The 15,754-nt window shown below is 41.7% G+C and overlaps 1 protein-coding gene across 2 annotated transcripts; it reads left to right on the plus strand.

Moving 5' to 3' along the window:
- Positions 1 to 4,041: 4,041 nt before the first annotated feature.
- On the plus strand, positions 4,042 to 12,826 carry LOC115139864 (folylpolyglutamate synthase, mitochondrial-like). 2 transcript variants are annotated; one of them, XM_029677708.2, is made up of 15 exons: positions 4,042 to 4,180; positions 5,264 to 5,395; positions 5,628 to 5,681; positions 5,822 to 5,886; positions 6,306 to 6,420; positions 8,762 to 8,839; positions 8,950 to 9,011; positions 9,120 to 9,222; positions 9,346 to 9,423; positions 9,532 to 9,679; positions 9,829 to 9,912; positions 10,042 to 10,192; positions 10,486 to 10,561; positions 10,730 to 10,796; positions 10,974 to 12,826. In XM_029677708.2, the coding sequence occupies exons 1-15, from the start codon at positions 4,169 to 4,171 to the stop codon at positions 11,354 to 11,356; spliced, it is 1,608 nt and encodes a 535-aa protein (XP_029533568.1). In that variant the 5' UTR covers positions 4,042 to 4,168; the 3' UTR covers positions 11,357 to 12,826. The 2 variants fall into 2 exon arrangements, with proteins under 2 accessions (XP_029533568.1, XP_029533567.1); XM_029677707.2 differs by lacking the exon at positions 4,042 to 4,180 and adding an exon at positions 4,226 to 4,541.
- Positions 12,827 to 15,754: the final 2,928 nt, after the last annotated feature.

Raw genomic sequence — 15,754 nt, forward strand, 5'->3', positions numbered from 1 at the left:
AACTTTTGACTGGTACTGTACTATACATTGAAAGTCGTAACACTTGAAATCTATTTTTAGATTGGTCCCATTACAAGCTCTCTTCTATGTGTCCTTATGTTGCACATACTATATACTTAAACTGTAGTATTTGCGGTGTATGTTACAGATGGTAAACATTTGCGACCCAGATGGTGGTATGAAATATGTGTCGGCGCCATGTTTACAATCAACCTGATTCCTGTTAATCATTCAGGGGTCCAATAAATTACGTAACTTTAGATAATATTTTTTTCTGGGGAACATAAGGCCTTATAAAATGGAAGCAATATGGCTTCAATTGATGTGGCATTTTTCAGATGCAATCACCAGATATTTTTTTCTAATTACAGTTAGACACATGGCTTCCTTAAAAATGTCTTCTTCTATATAAATATCAATTATCTCTGTAATGACTGATTTAGCCATATGCTGTGGGCATTAGCTAGTCTTTTCCACGATACAGTACTGTATCAGGAGTAGCCTGTATTATCTCTGTAGTTGAGCAAAACATAAAACATCGCCTTTCATAAACACCCATTATTTTCCATTTGCCTATACGTAGCGCATCATAGAAAGGAGTTTCTAGTAATACAAACTCTGTCACTTGTAATTGGAGGAGTTGCCCACCTTTCACACAGACCCAAATTGCAGGTTCTATTACCATAAAACTATTGAAGTGTTATTGTCTAACCCCACCAATGAGTACCAATGTAAAAAGCATTCTTAGCTGCAAATAAAACAAACCTATAATTTACAACATATATTGAACTGACGATGTTGCAACTGTAGCATGTTGCTTGTGTAACATATCACCAGGATTTAGGGCAGGGTGTTAACCATGCAGGCACACATGAAGCAGGCAGGCAGAGTGTCACAACAACAGACTGTTGCTGTTGTTGTTTTATTAGTCAGGGTTTCAAAAAGGTATTCAAATGCGTGATATCTTAGAGAGATATGTTTACCCAATGAGTTCCACCTTACCACTGGTGTTTTGGACTTTAAACCCCTTTTAAACCTTCAAATCAAATCAAATGTATTTATAAAGCCCTTCGTACATCAGCTGATATCTCAAAGTGCTGTACAGAAACCCAGCCTAAAATCCCAAACAGCAAGCAATGCAGGTGTAGAAGCACGGTAGCTAGGAAAAACTCCCTAGAAAGGCCAAAACCTAGGAAGAAATCTAGAGAGGAACCAGGCTATGGGGGGTGGCCAGTCCTCTTCTGGCTGTGCCGGGTGGAGATTATAACAGAACATGGCCAAGATGTTCAAATGTTCATAAATGACCAGCATGGTCAAATAATAGTAGGCAGAACAGTTGAAACTGGAGCAGCAGCACGGCCAGGTGAACTGGGGACAGCAAGGAGTCATCATGCCAGGTAGTCCTGAGGCATGGTCCTAGGGCTCAGGTCCTCCGAGAGAGAGAAAGAAAGAGAGAATTAGAGAGAGCATACTTAAATTCACACAGGACACCGGATGAGACAGGAGAAGTACTCCAGATATAACAAACTGACCCTAGCCCCCCGACACATAAACTACTGCAGCATAAATACTGGAGGCTGAGACAGGAGGGGTCAGGAGACACTGTGGCCCCATCCGATGTTACCCCCGGACAGGGCCAAACAGGAAGGATATAACCCCATCCACTTTGCCAAAGCACAGCCCCCACACCACTAGAGGGATATCTTCAACCACCAACTTACCATCCTGAGACAAGACCGAGTATAGCCCACAAAGATCTCCGCCACAGCACAACCCAAGGGGGGGCGCCAACCCAGACAAGAAGATCACATCAGTAACTCAACCCACTCAAGTGACGCACCCCTCCTAGGGACAGCATGGAAGAGCACCAGTAAGCCAGTGACTCAGCCCCTGTAATAGGGTTAGAGGAAGAGAATCCAAGTGGAAAGAGGGGAACCGCCAAGGCAGAGACAGCAAGGGCGGTTCGTTGCTCCAGAGCCTTTCCTTTCACCTTCACACTCCTGGGCCAGACTACACTCAATCATATGACCCACTGAAGAGATGAGTCTTCAGTAAAGACTTAAAGGTTGAGACCGAGTTTGCGTCTCTCACATGGATAGGCAGACCATTCCATAAAAATGGAGCTCTATAGGAGAAAGCCCTGCCTCCCGCCTGCTGTCTTAGAAATTCTAGGGACAATTAGGAGGCCTGCGTCTTGTGACCAGAGAGATAGGTAGGAGCAAGCCCATGTAATGCTTTGTAGGTTAGCAGTAAATCCTTGAAATCAACCCTTGCCTTGACAGGAAGCCAGTGTAGGGAGGCTAGCACTGGAGTAATATGATAACATTTTTGGGTTCTAGTCAGGATTCTAGCAGCCGTATTTAGCACTAACTGAAGTTTATTTAGTGCTTTATCCGGGTAGCCGGAAAGTAGAGCATTGCAGTAGTCTAACCTAGAAGTAACAAAAGCATGGATAAATTTTTCTGCATCATTTTTGGACAGAAAGTTTCAGATTTGTGCAATGTTACGTAGCTGGAAAAAAGCTGCCCTTGAAACAGTCTTGATATGTTCGTCAAAAGAGAGATCAGGGTCCAGAGTAACGCCGATTAATGGGGTGAGACAAGGGCGGATCCCGAAGGGGCCCGGGTCGGGTCCTAATGGTTTGCGCTACAAAGTTAAAATCTATGAAAAGCTACGACTCACGAACACGAGTGACTACTTCAAGCATTTGTTGGATGCATTTTCTGTTTGTTTTGGTTGTGTTTGAGATTATTTTGTGAATTAATCATGAATAATGATGAGTGAGAAAGTTACAGATGCACAAATATCTACCCCCAAGATATTTTTTGGGGGGTATGATATTTGTGCGTCTGTAACTTTCTCACTCATCATTTCACGTTTCATTCAGGATTATCCGCAATCATAGAAACATATACTCTTCTTTACAATAAAAGTGACTCCAAAATGACACAATACACGATTTACCATTAATTTCTATTGGGCACAAAATAATCTGAATCACGACCAAAACAAACAGCAAATGCATCTAACAAATGTGTAGAGTCACAAGTTTGATGTAATCATTGCGTGATATGAATATGAGACTAAATATTTAACTTTTTACAACTTTATGTCACGGTCGTCCTCCTCTTCATCTGAAGAGGAGAGGCGAGAAGGATCGGAGGACCAAAATGCAGCGTGATATGTGTTCATGTTGAATTTTTAATTAAAGAAAGAACTGAACACTGAAACACTATACAAAAACAGTAAACAAAATAACAACCGTGAAGCTAATGCGAGCTGCGCTGAAACAAGCCATCAACATAGACAATCACCCACAAACAAACAGTGCAACCCAGGCTACCTAAGTATGATTCTCAATCAGAGACAACTAATGACACCTGCCTCTGATTGAGAACCATACTAGGCCAAAACATAGAAATACCCAAATCATAGAAAAACAAACATAGACTGCCCACCCAACTCACGCCCTGACCATACTAAATAAATACAAAACAAAGGAATTAAAGGTCAGAACGTGACACTTTAATACACATACAAGGGAATTTGTCTCAATACTTTTGGTTCCCTAAAATGGGGGGACTACGTACAAAGAGTGCTGTCATTTTTAAACAGTTCACCCAATATGGATAAAAATACCCTTCAATTAAATATCACAGTCTGTACTTTAACCTCATAGTCGTTGTATAATTTCAAAGTCCTGGAGTACAGAGCCAAAACAACCAAACATGTGTCACTGTCCCAATTCTTTTGGAGCTCACTGTAAATAAAAACAAATCAGGTTTTTGCTTTGGCTGACTTCATTTTATTATTGGCATTTGTCAATACAACTTCTACTTGTAGCCCTGGTTGTCATGAAAAGAAAATAGTAATTCAAACTTGAACTTCTCAAATATGATGGTCAACCTGGTGTGTTTGAATACTTAGTTCTATCAAGCTTTGTGGGTTAATCACCACCTTACTAAAAAAATCTATCAATAAATTCACCAATAATTGACTTGGCAGAGACTACCACACCATTGCATAATGCCTCGTGCTGCTGCTGACTGCAAGTTTCCTAATCAAGTCTGTCATGGTTCGCTACTCTCTGGTCACAATGTAATTCTTACTGCACACTAAGGACCAGGCAGGACTACACTTCTCAACCTCATCTACTGGGCTTTTCATAATGGATTATGAGGTACGTGGATTGTATCTTACTTACTTTTCTACAAAAGCCTGGGTGACTGAAGGTGCGCTTTCTGTAAGCCCCTTTGACATCACACTTTACGAGGCTGCAAATCGTATGCCAACAATTGGCATGCTGCATGCTGAAAAAGTTGAGAACCTGGCCACTCCACTCCACTCCAGTATTGATGTCTCGGGCCCAAGTGGCATGCCAGTTACACTCACAATGTTGCAGGGACTATAGCAGTCGTCTACTTCATGGCTTCAAGTTCAGCTTCTACTGGGATTTGATGTAGCAGATAGCCTTATTATACAGCTGCTGACATAACACCATGGAAATATCTGTCGCCTTGAGGAGAACTAAAGGTTTTTATGTGCGTATTGTATATTTTGTGAAAAAAATATCAGACAGAGATATATTGTCAGATAATGTGTGAAAGGTAACAGATTTTAGTAGTAGACAATTGATTATTGATTCAAATCGGTCACTTTTTAGTTGCCAGTTCGGTAAATTATTGTACACAGTGAATAGGTTGTTGACATTCACTGCATGCCAGTTGTATCTGGTTCTGATTGGTTGCTACAGTTCCATAGCTGCTGCATTCGAACACATGTTGTGAGACATTCTGCCATTAACTGATAGATCACTCCTTTCTTTATAATTTCTTTCAAATCTTATGAATATGTTATCACATAACAATATGTACTTATTGGTGTGTGTGTGTGTTTGTGGATGCATGTGTGTGTGGTTTGGTTTATTATCCTTGTGTGGACCAGGAGTCCTCACAAGGATAGTAAAGCAAGGAACTTTCAGACAAGTGGGGACATTTCATCGGCCCCCACAAGGAAAAGGGCTATTTTAGGCTTATGGGTTAGGTTTAGGGTTGGGGTTACAGCTAGGGTTAGGGGTTTAGGATTAAGGTTGGGTTTAGGATTAAGGTTAGGCTTAGGTTAGGTTAAGGATTATGGGTTAAGGGTTAAGGTTTAGGTTTAGGTTTAGATTTAAGAATTTGGGAAAATAGGATTTTGAATTGGAATACATTTTTGTGTCCCCACAAGGATAATAAAACAAATGTGTGTGTGTGTGTGCGTGCAGGAAGCAGTGTGTGCTCTGAACACCTTGCAGACCAATGTGAGTGTGTTGGATCAGGTGCAGAGGGAGCGGAGTGAGCTACCTGAGCTGCAGCTCCAGGCCATGCGGGGCTTCCTCCATCGTACAGGCCTCACAGTGAGTGACCAACAGACACACTGAAACCAGCATCTAGACTGCCATCACACAATCTGCACACTCTCAAATATATATATATATATATTTATATATTCTGAGCATCATTACATGCTAATCTCTATTTCCTCACTGGCGACTCCTGTTACTTGATCTGTTGACTGCCTCTCTTGGCCCGTTGACTTATGAGACATAGGGGCCGCTCTCACTACTCCACGGCTGGATGTTGTTTTAGGTAGACAAGCTGGACCACCTCAATATAATCCATGTGACAGGCACCAAGGGCAAGGTAAACATGGTATTTATTGTGTGAAAAAATGACAAGGCTTTTCTCAAATATTATTTTGACATGTGTATGAAGTACAATAATACATGAAATACAACAGAAGTAATGTAAGACTTGCTTACTCTCTCTTTCTGCTCTTTCAGGGATCAACATGTGCCTTTACTGAGAGAATCCTCAGGGACTATGGCTTTCGGACTGGGTTTTACAGGTATAGTATATAACTGAAGTAGACAGGTGTTGGTGTGTTCTCCCTCAGTATGTGCGTTCAAGCTTATGTTTCGTTTGTAGTTTTTTTAACCTGTTGCATCGGGAAGTTCAGTGTCAGGGTTTTTGCACATGGAGAAGCACTGGTATCCCTATACTGAACTTTGACTTGTTACGTCTTTGCCCAATTAATTATTAACCTGTGTTGTTACAAGTGTGCCTGCTTTGAAGTGCTCAAATTATGAAGAAAGCTTAACTGTACTATTGGGAAAATATGGCCAAAATATGACCTGTTGGCTTGCTTGTACAATGCTATGTGAACATTCTTATCACACACACACAATATTATGTCACCTAACATACAGTCAGAGATGTGGTGGCACTCCTACTGTGAACATTATGAATGTCATCTGTTCCTTACAGCTCACCACACCTGGTACAGGTCAGAGAGAGAATACGCATCAATGGACAACCAATCAGCAAAGAGCTCTTCACCAAATACTTCTGGGAGGTGTTTTCCCAGTTAGATGCTACAAAGGTACAGTATGTCTTCATATAGACTCTCAGATAAAAGGTAACGAATTGTACTTAAAGGGGTACAAACACTTGTCATTGTAGTTGTATCCTGTAAGGTGGATCCATTGTAACATTAGTTATACAGTAGGTAGAGATGAAGTCGGAAGTTTACATACACCTTAGCCAAGTACATTTAAACTCATTTTTCACAATTCCTGACATTTAATCCCAGTAAAAAATTCCCTGTATTAGGTCAGTTAGGATCACCACTTTATTTGAAGAATGTGAAATGTCACAATAATAGTAGAGAGAATTATTTATTTCAGCTTTTATTTCTTTCATCACATTCCCAGTGGGTCAGAAGTTTACATACAGTGCCTTGCGAAAGTATTCGGCCTCCTTGAACTTTGCGACCTTTTACCACATTTCAGGCTTCAAACATAAAGATATAAAACTGTATATTTTTGTGAAGAATCAACAACAAGTGGGACACAATCATGAAGTGGAACGACATTTATTGGATATTTCAAACTTTTTTAACAAATCAAAAACTGAATATTGGTTCAGAAATAATATCCTATTGGTGAGCCAACTGGTAAATGCAGAGGGTCTTTTACTCAGTTATAAAGAATTCTTATCACTTTACAAGGTCCCTGTAACACCTAAAGATTTTGCAATTGTTTTAGATGCCATTCCCTCAGGTGTTGCTATGTTATTCAGGAACATGTCAAGACCTGACCCTCAGAGCCTACCTTCTATTGACCCTGTTGACTCATCAGTAGGAAAGATTTGTTTCTCTTTTGGTCCATTCAACAACAGAGCGATACGATCCTTGTTTCAGCAGGATGTTGTACCTATACCTTATGTCATGCCTTACTGGAATGGATTTATTGATAATATCTGTTGGAAAAAAGTTTGGATGTTGCCACAAACATACCTACTTGTTAACAAAATTAAGGAAGTTTCCTTTAAAATTATTCATAAATACTATCCTGCCAACCACTATATGAAGAAGTTTAAGGAAAACATCAACTCAAATTGCTCCTTTTGTAATGACCACCCAGAAACAGTTGTGCATCTTTTTTGGGATTGTATGCATGTAAGAAAACTGTGGCAAGACATCAGTAGGTTTATAATTGAACACATTTATGAAGATTTTACACTATTGTGGAGAGATGTACTGTTTGGATTCTTTACATACAATAGAAATAAGCGGAATCATTTTTATGTAATTAATTTCATTATTCTTTTGGCCAAATTTCATATACACAAATGTAAATTTACAAACAGAAAACCACATTTTCGTATCCTACAAAAAGAAATTGAACTGTATTTTAAGACGGTTAAATGCTCTACTAACAAAAAAGCTGTTAGAATTGTAAGTATATGTATGTCCCTTAAGGTCCTTGTGTAATTGTAATGTGATATTGTACCCCCTAGCTCGATTGTCTATTGTTTGTAATCTATGTATGCTTGTGTTCCCTCATGTGCTTTATGTATTGATTTGTTGTTAATAAAAAAAAATTAAAAAAAATAAAATAAAATAAAAAAAAGCTTTGGTGATGGAGACGAATCGTGTAAGTAGTAGGTACTAAAGTGCCCAAAGAGATGCGTAATTTTATGTTGCTAGTAGATGATAAAATAAGATAGCCAGCTATCTAAGTGTGTACCGGGCCATGCAAAACGAACTGGCCCACTCCGATCTAGCATGGTGTTTGGGGATTGAATAAGATAACTAGTTGGCTAACATTAGCAAGCGACAACAACTCCATCAACACTGCACGTTTTGCAGAAATTAATGGTCAAATATCAATCGGATTAATGTAATTGTTTATTTCTATGTATGTACTGTATATATGTTGTATATATTTTTCCTGCAATTAGTATGATCTGTTACAAACGTCAATTTGTACAATTTGTTATGAATTTGTAAGTGCTTAAGATCCCGATCAATCTCTTTGGACCGCTTAAGCTGGTACAACACCTCTGGTACAACACTTCTGGTACAACACCTCTGGTACAACACTTCTGGTACAACACCTCTGGTACAACACTTCTGGTACAACACTTCTGGTACAACACCTCTGGTACAACACTTCCATATTCAAAATATTGGGTGCAAAAATGTAATTATACTAGATTATTCGCACATGAACAGTACATACTGTATCTCTGAAGGTATCTCTGAAGGTACATGATGTGTATTTTGATCTTTTTGTACCCCAGGGAACAATAATGTACCCTAACCATACCCTTTCTTTCTGAGAGTGTAGTGTTGAAGAATGAACCTTGATGTAGCCCACCAGCCTCAAAGAAACTCTGACCCTTCCCTGTAATGACTGTGTCTCTGCACTGATCCTCAGGACTCCCATGGAGTTAACATGCCGGCCTATTTCCGCTTCCTCACCATCCTAGCGTTCCATGTCTTCCTACAGGAGAGGGTAACATTCACATACCCTGTCACATGTACAGTTTGTTTACAAATGTACTAATAACCAAATCAAGGGTGAACATTGTGAACCATTCTGAGCAGTATCTCTTCATACGACAGGTTGATTTAGCTGTTATTGAGGTTGGGATTGGAGGAGCCTATGACTGTACGAACATCATTAGGTAATTGTGCTGCATATCATAGAGGATGTACTATCAAAGTCAAACATATGATTGATTAGTTACAGAATCTGTTATCACTTCTTTTTCTTTCTGACATTTGACGTACAGGAAGCCGTGGGTTTGTGGGATATCCTCCTTAGGAATTGATCATACAAGTATACTAGGAAACACCATAGAGGAGATCGCCTGGCAGAAAGCAGGCATATTTAAGGTGAGAGTAATGCATGTTGTGTTGGTGAGGTCAACCTACTATATACACTGTGTACAGTACTTACTATCTATAGTCTGTCTGAAGGGGGTGAATGTAGTTGAATAAAGTATTATTCCTCCCCAGCCAGGGGTGCCCGTGTTCACTGTCAAGCAGCCAGATAGGCCCATGACTGTTCTACAGGACAGAGCCAAAGAGATAGGGGTGAGTGACTGGGGCCTTTTCTCCTCCTGAATGTGGATGGATTTGCTATGTGTTTGTTTGAACGTGCTCATATTTCAGATGCTTTTTCTGACCCCCTGTGTTGTGTAGTGTCCTCTGTGGGTTTGTCCAGATCTGGAGCAGTATGAGTCTGGGGCTGGCCCTCTGAGTCTGGGCCTGGCTGGACAACAGCAGCGCTGCAACGCATCACTCGCCCTGCAGCTCAGCAAGACCTGGCTACAGCGCTACAGACAGTCTGGTGTGTGTGTGTGTGTGTGTTATATTATAACTCACAAAGAAGGACAATGTTATTCTAGCTAGTATAGGAAGATATTGCTCAAGATAACAGTACACATTCCAATCGTGATGAGGTTCAGTAAGTTACTGTGGGACTCTACTGACTTTCAGATGATCAGCTTGCTGCCCCGATAGTGGAGAACAGGCTGGTCTCCCAGGCAACAGCCTTTAAGCCCAGCCCCATCATGGTCAAAGGTCGGTAGCATACTCTCACCCATGAAACATCCAGATAATTAAACACCTGTGCCTGAAAGCACAACATGAAAAAGGATCTGTCTCACACTTCCCTTACTTCTCCACTCATCTCCCTCCCTCTGTCTCCAGGCTTGGAGGTGACAGAGTGGCCTGGAAGAACTCAGACTCTGAGACATGGTCCTGTCACCTACTACCTGGACGGAGCCCACACCACGGGCAGCATGCAGGCCTGTGTACACTGGTTCAGCCAGGAGATCCAGCAGGAAGAGAGTAGCAACAGGTTAGTCTCTGCCTGGCCTCTAGGGGGCCCACAGACTTCTCTACAGTGGCCTTAGTTGGTCAAATGATTGTGGAAAACTGTAGGCCTATATGACTGAGAAATAGTAGCATGCACGCAAACATCAGCACACACCATCTCAGAATTTATGTGAGATTTGACACTCATATAGATTCGATACTACATTTTGTGTCAAATTTACTGTCCATTCATTTCACGGTCAGATTTGACTATGTCATTCTTTGATAGACAGCATCTCTGAGTAGGCCTACTCACTGTGTGTGTGTGTGTGACAGGGGCCCTGTGATCCGAGTACTGCTGTTCAACACCACAGGAGAGAGGGACTCTGCTGCCATGCTCAAACTCCTAGAGGTGAGTACTACAGGTCTGGGATCAGATACACAGACACTGCTGTCTGCTGCTCTATTCTGTAGCTCTGGCCAGAATCCAACTTTTGTACAGCACCTAAAGAAGCACAAACAGATCAAACCCTGAAATAGAATAAATGTCTAACATCGTCTCCCTTTGTTGTCCCTGCAGCCATGCCAGTTTGATTTTGCTGTGTTTTGTCCCAACATCACTGAAACTATTACAGAAAACAATGCAGGTGAGTTTACTTTTATGTTTGGGGTTTTAACAGACAGCTGCAAAGAAATATGAAACATGATTACATAACTTGGCTGTGTAAAAAAAATGCTACCACATTCATTGTCCAGCTGTGAGAAATGTATGAGAGGTGTGTGTGCAGTCCTTCACTTTCTTTGCTTGCTCTGCTCTTTTTCAGATCAGCAGAATTTCAATGTATCTGTGGAGAACATGCTGACCCGTTGCCTTGACAACCAGATCAGCTGGCAGAGCCTGAGCGGGACAGAGACTAAGCAGGGGTCTGAGTCTGAGCTGCTGATAAAGGACAGGCTCCCCTTGCTGGCCAAGACCAGGACCCACACCATGGTCTTCCCATGCATCCTCAGCGCCCTCCAGTGGATCAGCCAGGGAAGGGACGCTGTGCTGGCTACTGCAGGGAGCCCTTATCTCCCAGTACAGCCCAGTGTCACGGCAAAAGCAGAACCATTGAGAGAGGCAGCCCAGGTCTCTGTCCTGGTTACAGGTAGTCTACACCTAGTAGGAGGGGTGCTGAAATACCTGGACCCCTCGTTAGCCTCCTAATTAACTATTGGCCCAACAATTGGCCCATCAGTCTGGCTTGGATTTTTGTAGGACATTGAGATACGCTCAATGTTTGACAGGTATTATATTTGAGGTGTTTACAGCTTAGGGTCTTCTTGAATAGATGTGTGCTTCTTGTCCAGTGTGGTGCACTCAATTTGCTCTGTCCTCAGTGCAGGAGCCCTGGGCTTTCATACTACGAAGTTGTGCTGTACTGTGTCAGCAAGTCAAGTTGAATGATTTTCTCAGGGTCATTGAATTACGATTGTTTTGAATTGTATTTTCTCTTTGAATTATCGCTTTGACTAATGTACATAATGAAAATCAAAGCATGTATGAATTTGTACATAGTTGTGAATGAAGACTTTAACAGTACCAGTCAAAAGTTTGGACACCTTCTCATTCAAGGGTTTTTATTTATTTTTACTGTTTTCTACATAATAGTGAAGCCATCAAAACAATGAAAGAACAGATATAGAGTTATGTAGTAACCAAAAAAACATTAAACAAATCAAAATATATTTTGGATTCTTCAAAGTAGCCACCCTTTGCCTTGTTGACAGCTTTGCACACTCTTGGCATTCTCTCAACCAGCTTCATGAGGAATGCTTTTCCAACAGTCTTGAAGGAGTTCCCACATATACTGAGCACTTGTTGGCTGCTTTTTCTTCACTCTGCAGTCCAACTCATCCCAAAACATCTCATTTGGGTTGAGGTCGGCCGATTGTGGAGGTCAGGTCATCTGATGCAGCACCATCACTCTCCTTGGTCAAATAGCCCTTACACAGCCTGGAGGTGTGTTGCATCATTGTTCTGTTGAAAAACAAATGGTAGTCCCACTAAGTGCAAACCAGATGGGATGGCGTAGCACTGCAGAATGCTGTGGTAGCCATGCTGGTTAAGTGTGCCTTGAATTCTAAATAAATCACTGACAGTGTCACCAGCAAGGCACTCCCACATCATCACACCTCCTCCTCCATGCTTCACGGTGGGAACCACACATGTAGAGATCATCCATTCACCTACTACGCGTCTCACAAAGACACGGCGGTTAGAACATAAAAATGCAAATTTGGACTCAACAGACCAAAGGACAGATTTCCACCAGTCTAATGTCCATTGCTTGTGTTTCTTGGCCCAAGCAAGTCTCTCCTTACTGGTATCCTTTAATAGTGATTTCTTTGCAGCAATACGACCATGAAGGCCTGAATCACGCAGTCTCCTCTGAACAGTTGTTGTTGAGATCTGTCTGTTACTTGAACTCTGAGAAGCATTTATTTGGGCTGCAATTTCTGAGGCTGGTAACTCTAGGGCTGCCAGCATCTCAAATATAAAATGTATTTGTTTAACACTTTTTTGGTTAGTATATGATTCCATATGTGTTATTTCATAGTTTTGATGTATTTTTCTATTTTCTATTATTCTACAATGTTGAAAATAGTAAAAAATAAATAAAAAACCCTTGAATGAGTAGATGTGTCCAATCTTTTGACAGGTACTGTATACAAACTAGCCTAGCATTGACTGTTCATAGATACAGACTGCCACATATTCACTGACCTTTTTCCAGAGTTGCACTGAAACAGAACAACATGCCTGTGTGTCTCTGTCTGCATGCCACCTCAGTGAATGAATTCCCGGTAATGTCTTAGGTAAGCTTACAGACAAACACAATCTTAAAAGCTAAATGGACTGCAATATTTTGCCATTAGCATTACCTTCAAAATATAATGAGATGAAGTTTGCTCAAATTCCCTTATCCTGGATGAATCCTTTCATTACTTCAGCATCTGAGGGGGTTAGCACGATGGCCAAGTCTGGGAGAGAAGGGGTTGAAAGTGGGACGTTTGTGTGGGTTCAGGGCCTCGCTCCTGCTTATTAGCCTCTCATCAAGATGACCAGAGACAGAAGGTCATAAGAGAGGAGCCCTACAATCTGCTTCAACTTTAAAGGGACCACATGACTGGAGGCATTTAATGAAACTGTTCTACAAATTAGTAAACATTTTTATGCTAAGCTCAGAGATTTAGCCATACTCTCAGGTGCATTGGATATTGCTGCTGGACTGAACGTTTCAGTAGATTGAAAGCCTTTGTGACAACCACATCGAGAAAAAAAAAACATAATTTACACCAAACAAACAATGAAGCTAAAAAGATGGCCCAACAGGCTGTTATATTGAACATAAATTACAATACATTTAGTCAATAGGAAAATAGAGGCAACAGACGAATTCTGAAGTTTTGATGAGGATACTATCTGGTGCTAGCAAATTGACAGAGGACTCCTTTTCCCCTTCAATGGAATACTGCAGCACCGCTGCTGTTTAAGAAGATTGTACTACTTAGAATCCGATTACAGCAGGTACTCCCAGGACAGGTCCTTGTCTAAAGCCCTGGTAGTGGCAGTGAGTGAACTGCAACGCTGCACTTATACTGTATCAGAGGCTCATTACTCTGTGAGGTGGCAGCACTGCAACTACTGCAGTGACTTAGGAGACAATGGAAAGTTGGTTTTAATGCAGATTTCTTTTTTAATTCAGTGCTGTGGACGCAGTCAGATGAATATGAGGCAACAAAGGTAACTGGTGGATTATCTGTCCATTGGAGTCTGAATGCCCTCCAGTCCTCTGCTCTACCCACATTTAAAATGTGAGTCAAAACTGTGAGCCCAGTAGAGCTGTGGGTCACAAGGCATTGTCAAATAGTTTAGGGTCAGGCTTGAATTGAAGTTCAGCAGCTTCACTAAGGTTGTGCTCAGAGTGCATCTCCAACAAATCAAATTGCAATTGTTTACATGGGCCAATACAACTCATGTAGACTTTACTGTGAAATGCTTGCTTACAAGCTCTTTCGAATAATGCAGAGTTTCCAAATGAAAACAAAAATAGTAGAGGGGAATAAAATAAATAAACAAGAATGGACCTACAGTGTGCTCGGAAAGTATTCAGACACCTTGACTTTTTCCACATTTTGTTACATTACAGCCTTATTCTAAAATGGATGAAGTAGTTTTCCCCCCTCATCACTCTACACGCAATACCCCATAAAGACAAAGCAAAAAACGTCTTTTCTTTTTTTCTTTTTATGTTTGCAAATGTATTAACAATAAACAACTGAAATATCACATTTACATAAGTATTCAGAACCTTTACTCAGTACTTTGTTGAAGCACCTTTGGCAGCTATTACAGCCTCGAGTCTTCGTTGGTATGACGCTACAAGCTTGGCACACCTGTATTTGGGGAGTTTCTCCCATTCTTCTCCGCAGATCCCCTCAAGCTCTGTCTGGCTGCACAACTATTTTTAGGTCTCTCCAGAGATGTTTGATCAGGTTCAAGTGCGGGCTTTGGCTGGGTCACTCAAGAACTTTCAGAGACTTTCCCGAAGCCACTCCTGCTTTGTCTTGGCTGTGTGCTTAGGGTCGTTGTCCTGTTGGAAGGTGAACCTTTGCCCCAGTTTGAGGTCCTGAGTGCTCTGGAGCAGGTTTTCATCAAGGATCACTCTGTACTTTGCTCCGTTCATCTTTCCCTCAATCCTGACTAGTCTCTCAGTCCCTACCCCTGAAAAACATCCCCACAGCATGATGCTGCCACCACCATGCTTCACCGTGGGGATGGTGCCTGGTTTCCTCCATACATGATGCTTGGCATTCAGATCAAAAAGTTCAATCTTGGTTTCATCAGACCAGAGAATCTTGTTTCTCATGGTCTGAGAATCCTTTAGGTGCCTTTTGGCAAACTCCAAGCGGGCTGTCATGTGATTGTACTGAGGAGTGGTTTCCATCTGGCCACTTTACCATAAAAGCCTGATTGATGGAGTGCTGCAGCGATGGTTGTCCTTCTGGAAGGTTCTCCCATCTCCACAGAAGAACTCTGCAGCTCTGTCAGAGTGACCATCGGGTTTTTGGTCACCTCCCTGACCAAGGTCCTTCTCCCTAATTTGCTCAGTTTGGCCGGGTGGCCAGCTCTTTGAAGAGTCTTGGTGGTTCCAAACTTCCATTTACGAATGATAGAGGCCACTGTTTCTTTGGATTCATTCAATGCTGCAGAATTGTTTTGGTACCCTTCCCCAGACACAATCCTGTCTCGGAGGTCTACGGACAATTCTTTCGACCTCATAGCTTTGTTTTTGGACTGTAGGGATGCAGCCAGCCAATATGCTCTCGATGATGCAGCTAAAACTTTTTGAGGATCCGGGGGCCCATGCTAAATCTTTTTAGCCTCCTGAGGGGGAAGAGGTGCTTCTGTGCCCTCTTCATGACTGTGCGGATGTGTGTGGACCATGTTAAGTCCTTAGTGATGTGGCGCCAAGGAACTTGAAGCTCTCGACCCGCTCCACTACAGCCCTGGCGATGTGGATGGGGACGTGCTCTCCCCTCTTTCTCCTGTAGTCGACGA

The sequence above is a fragment of the Oncorhynchus nerka genome, linkage group LG13 (genome assembly GCF_034236695.1).
Source record: "Oncorhynchus nerka isolate Pitt River linkage group LG13, Oner_Uvic_2.0, whole genome shotgun sequence".
Lineage (NCBI taxonomy): Eukaryota > Metazoa > Chordata > Actinopteri > Salmoniformes > Salmonidae > Oncorhynchus > Oncorhynchus nerka.

Bases quoted from the DNA above. Each gene is read 5' to 3' on its own strand.
- LOC115139864 (XM_029677707.2), top strand. From the start codon at position 4,500: ATGGAAATATCTGTCGCCTTGAGGAGAACTAAAGGTTTTTAT. The intron at 4,542-5,263 runs GTGCGTATTGTA...GTGTGCGTGCAG, and splicing joins GGAGAACTAAAGGTTTTTAT to GAAGCAGTGTGTGCTCTGAA. The intron at 9,012-9,119 runs GTAATTGTGCTG...TTTGACGTACAG, and splicing joins GACTGTACGAACATCATTAG to GAAGCCGTGGGTTTGTGGGA.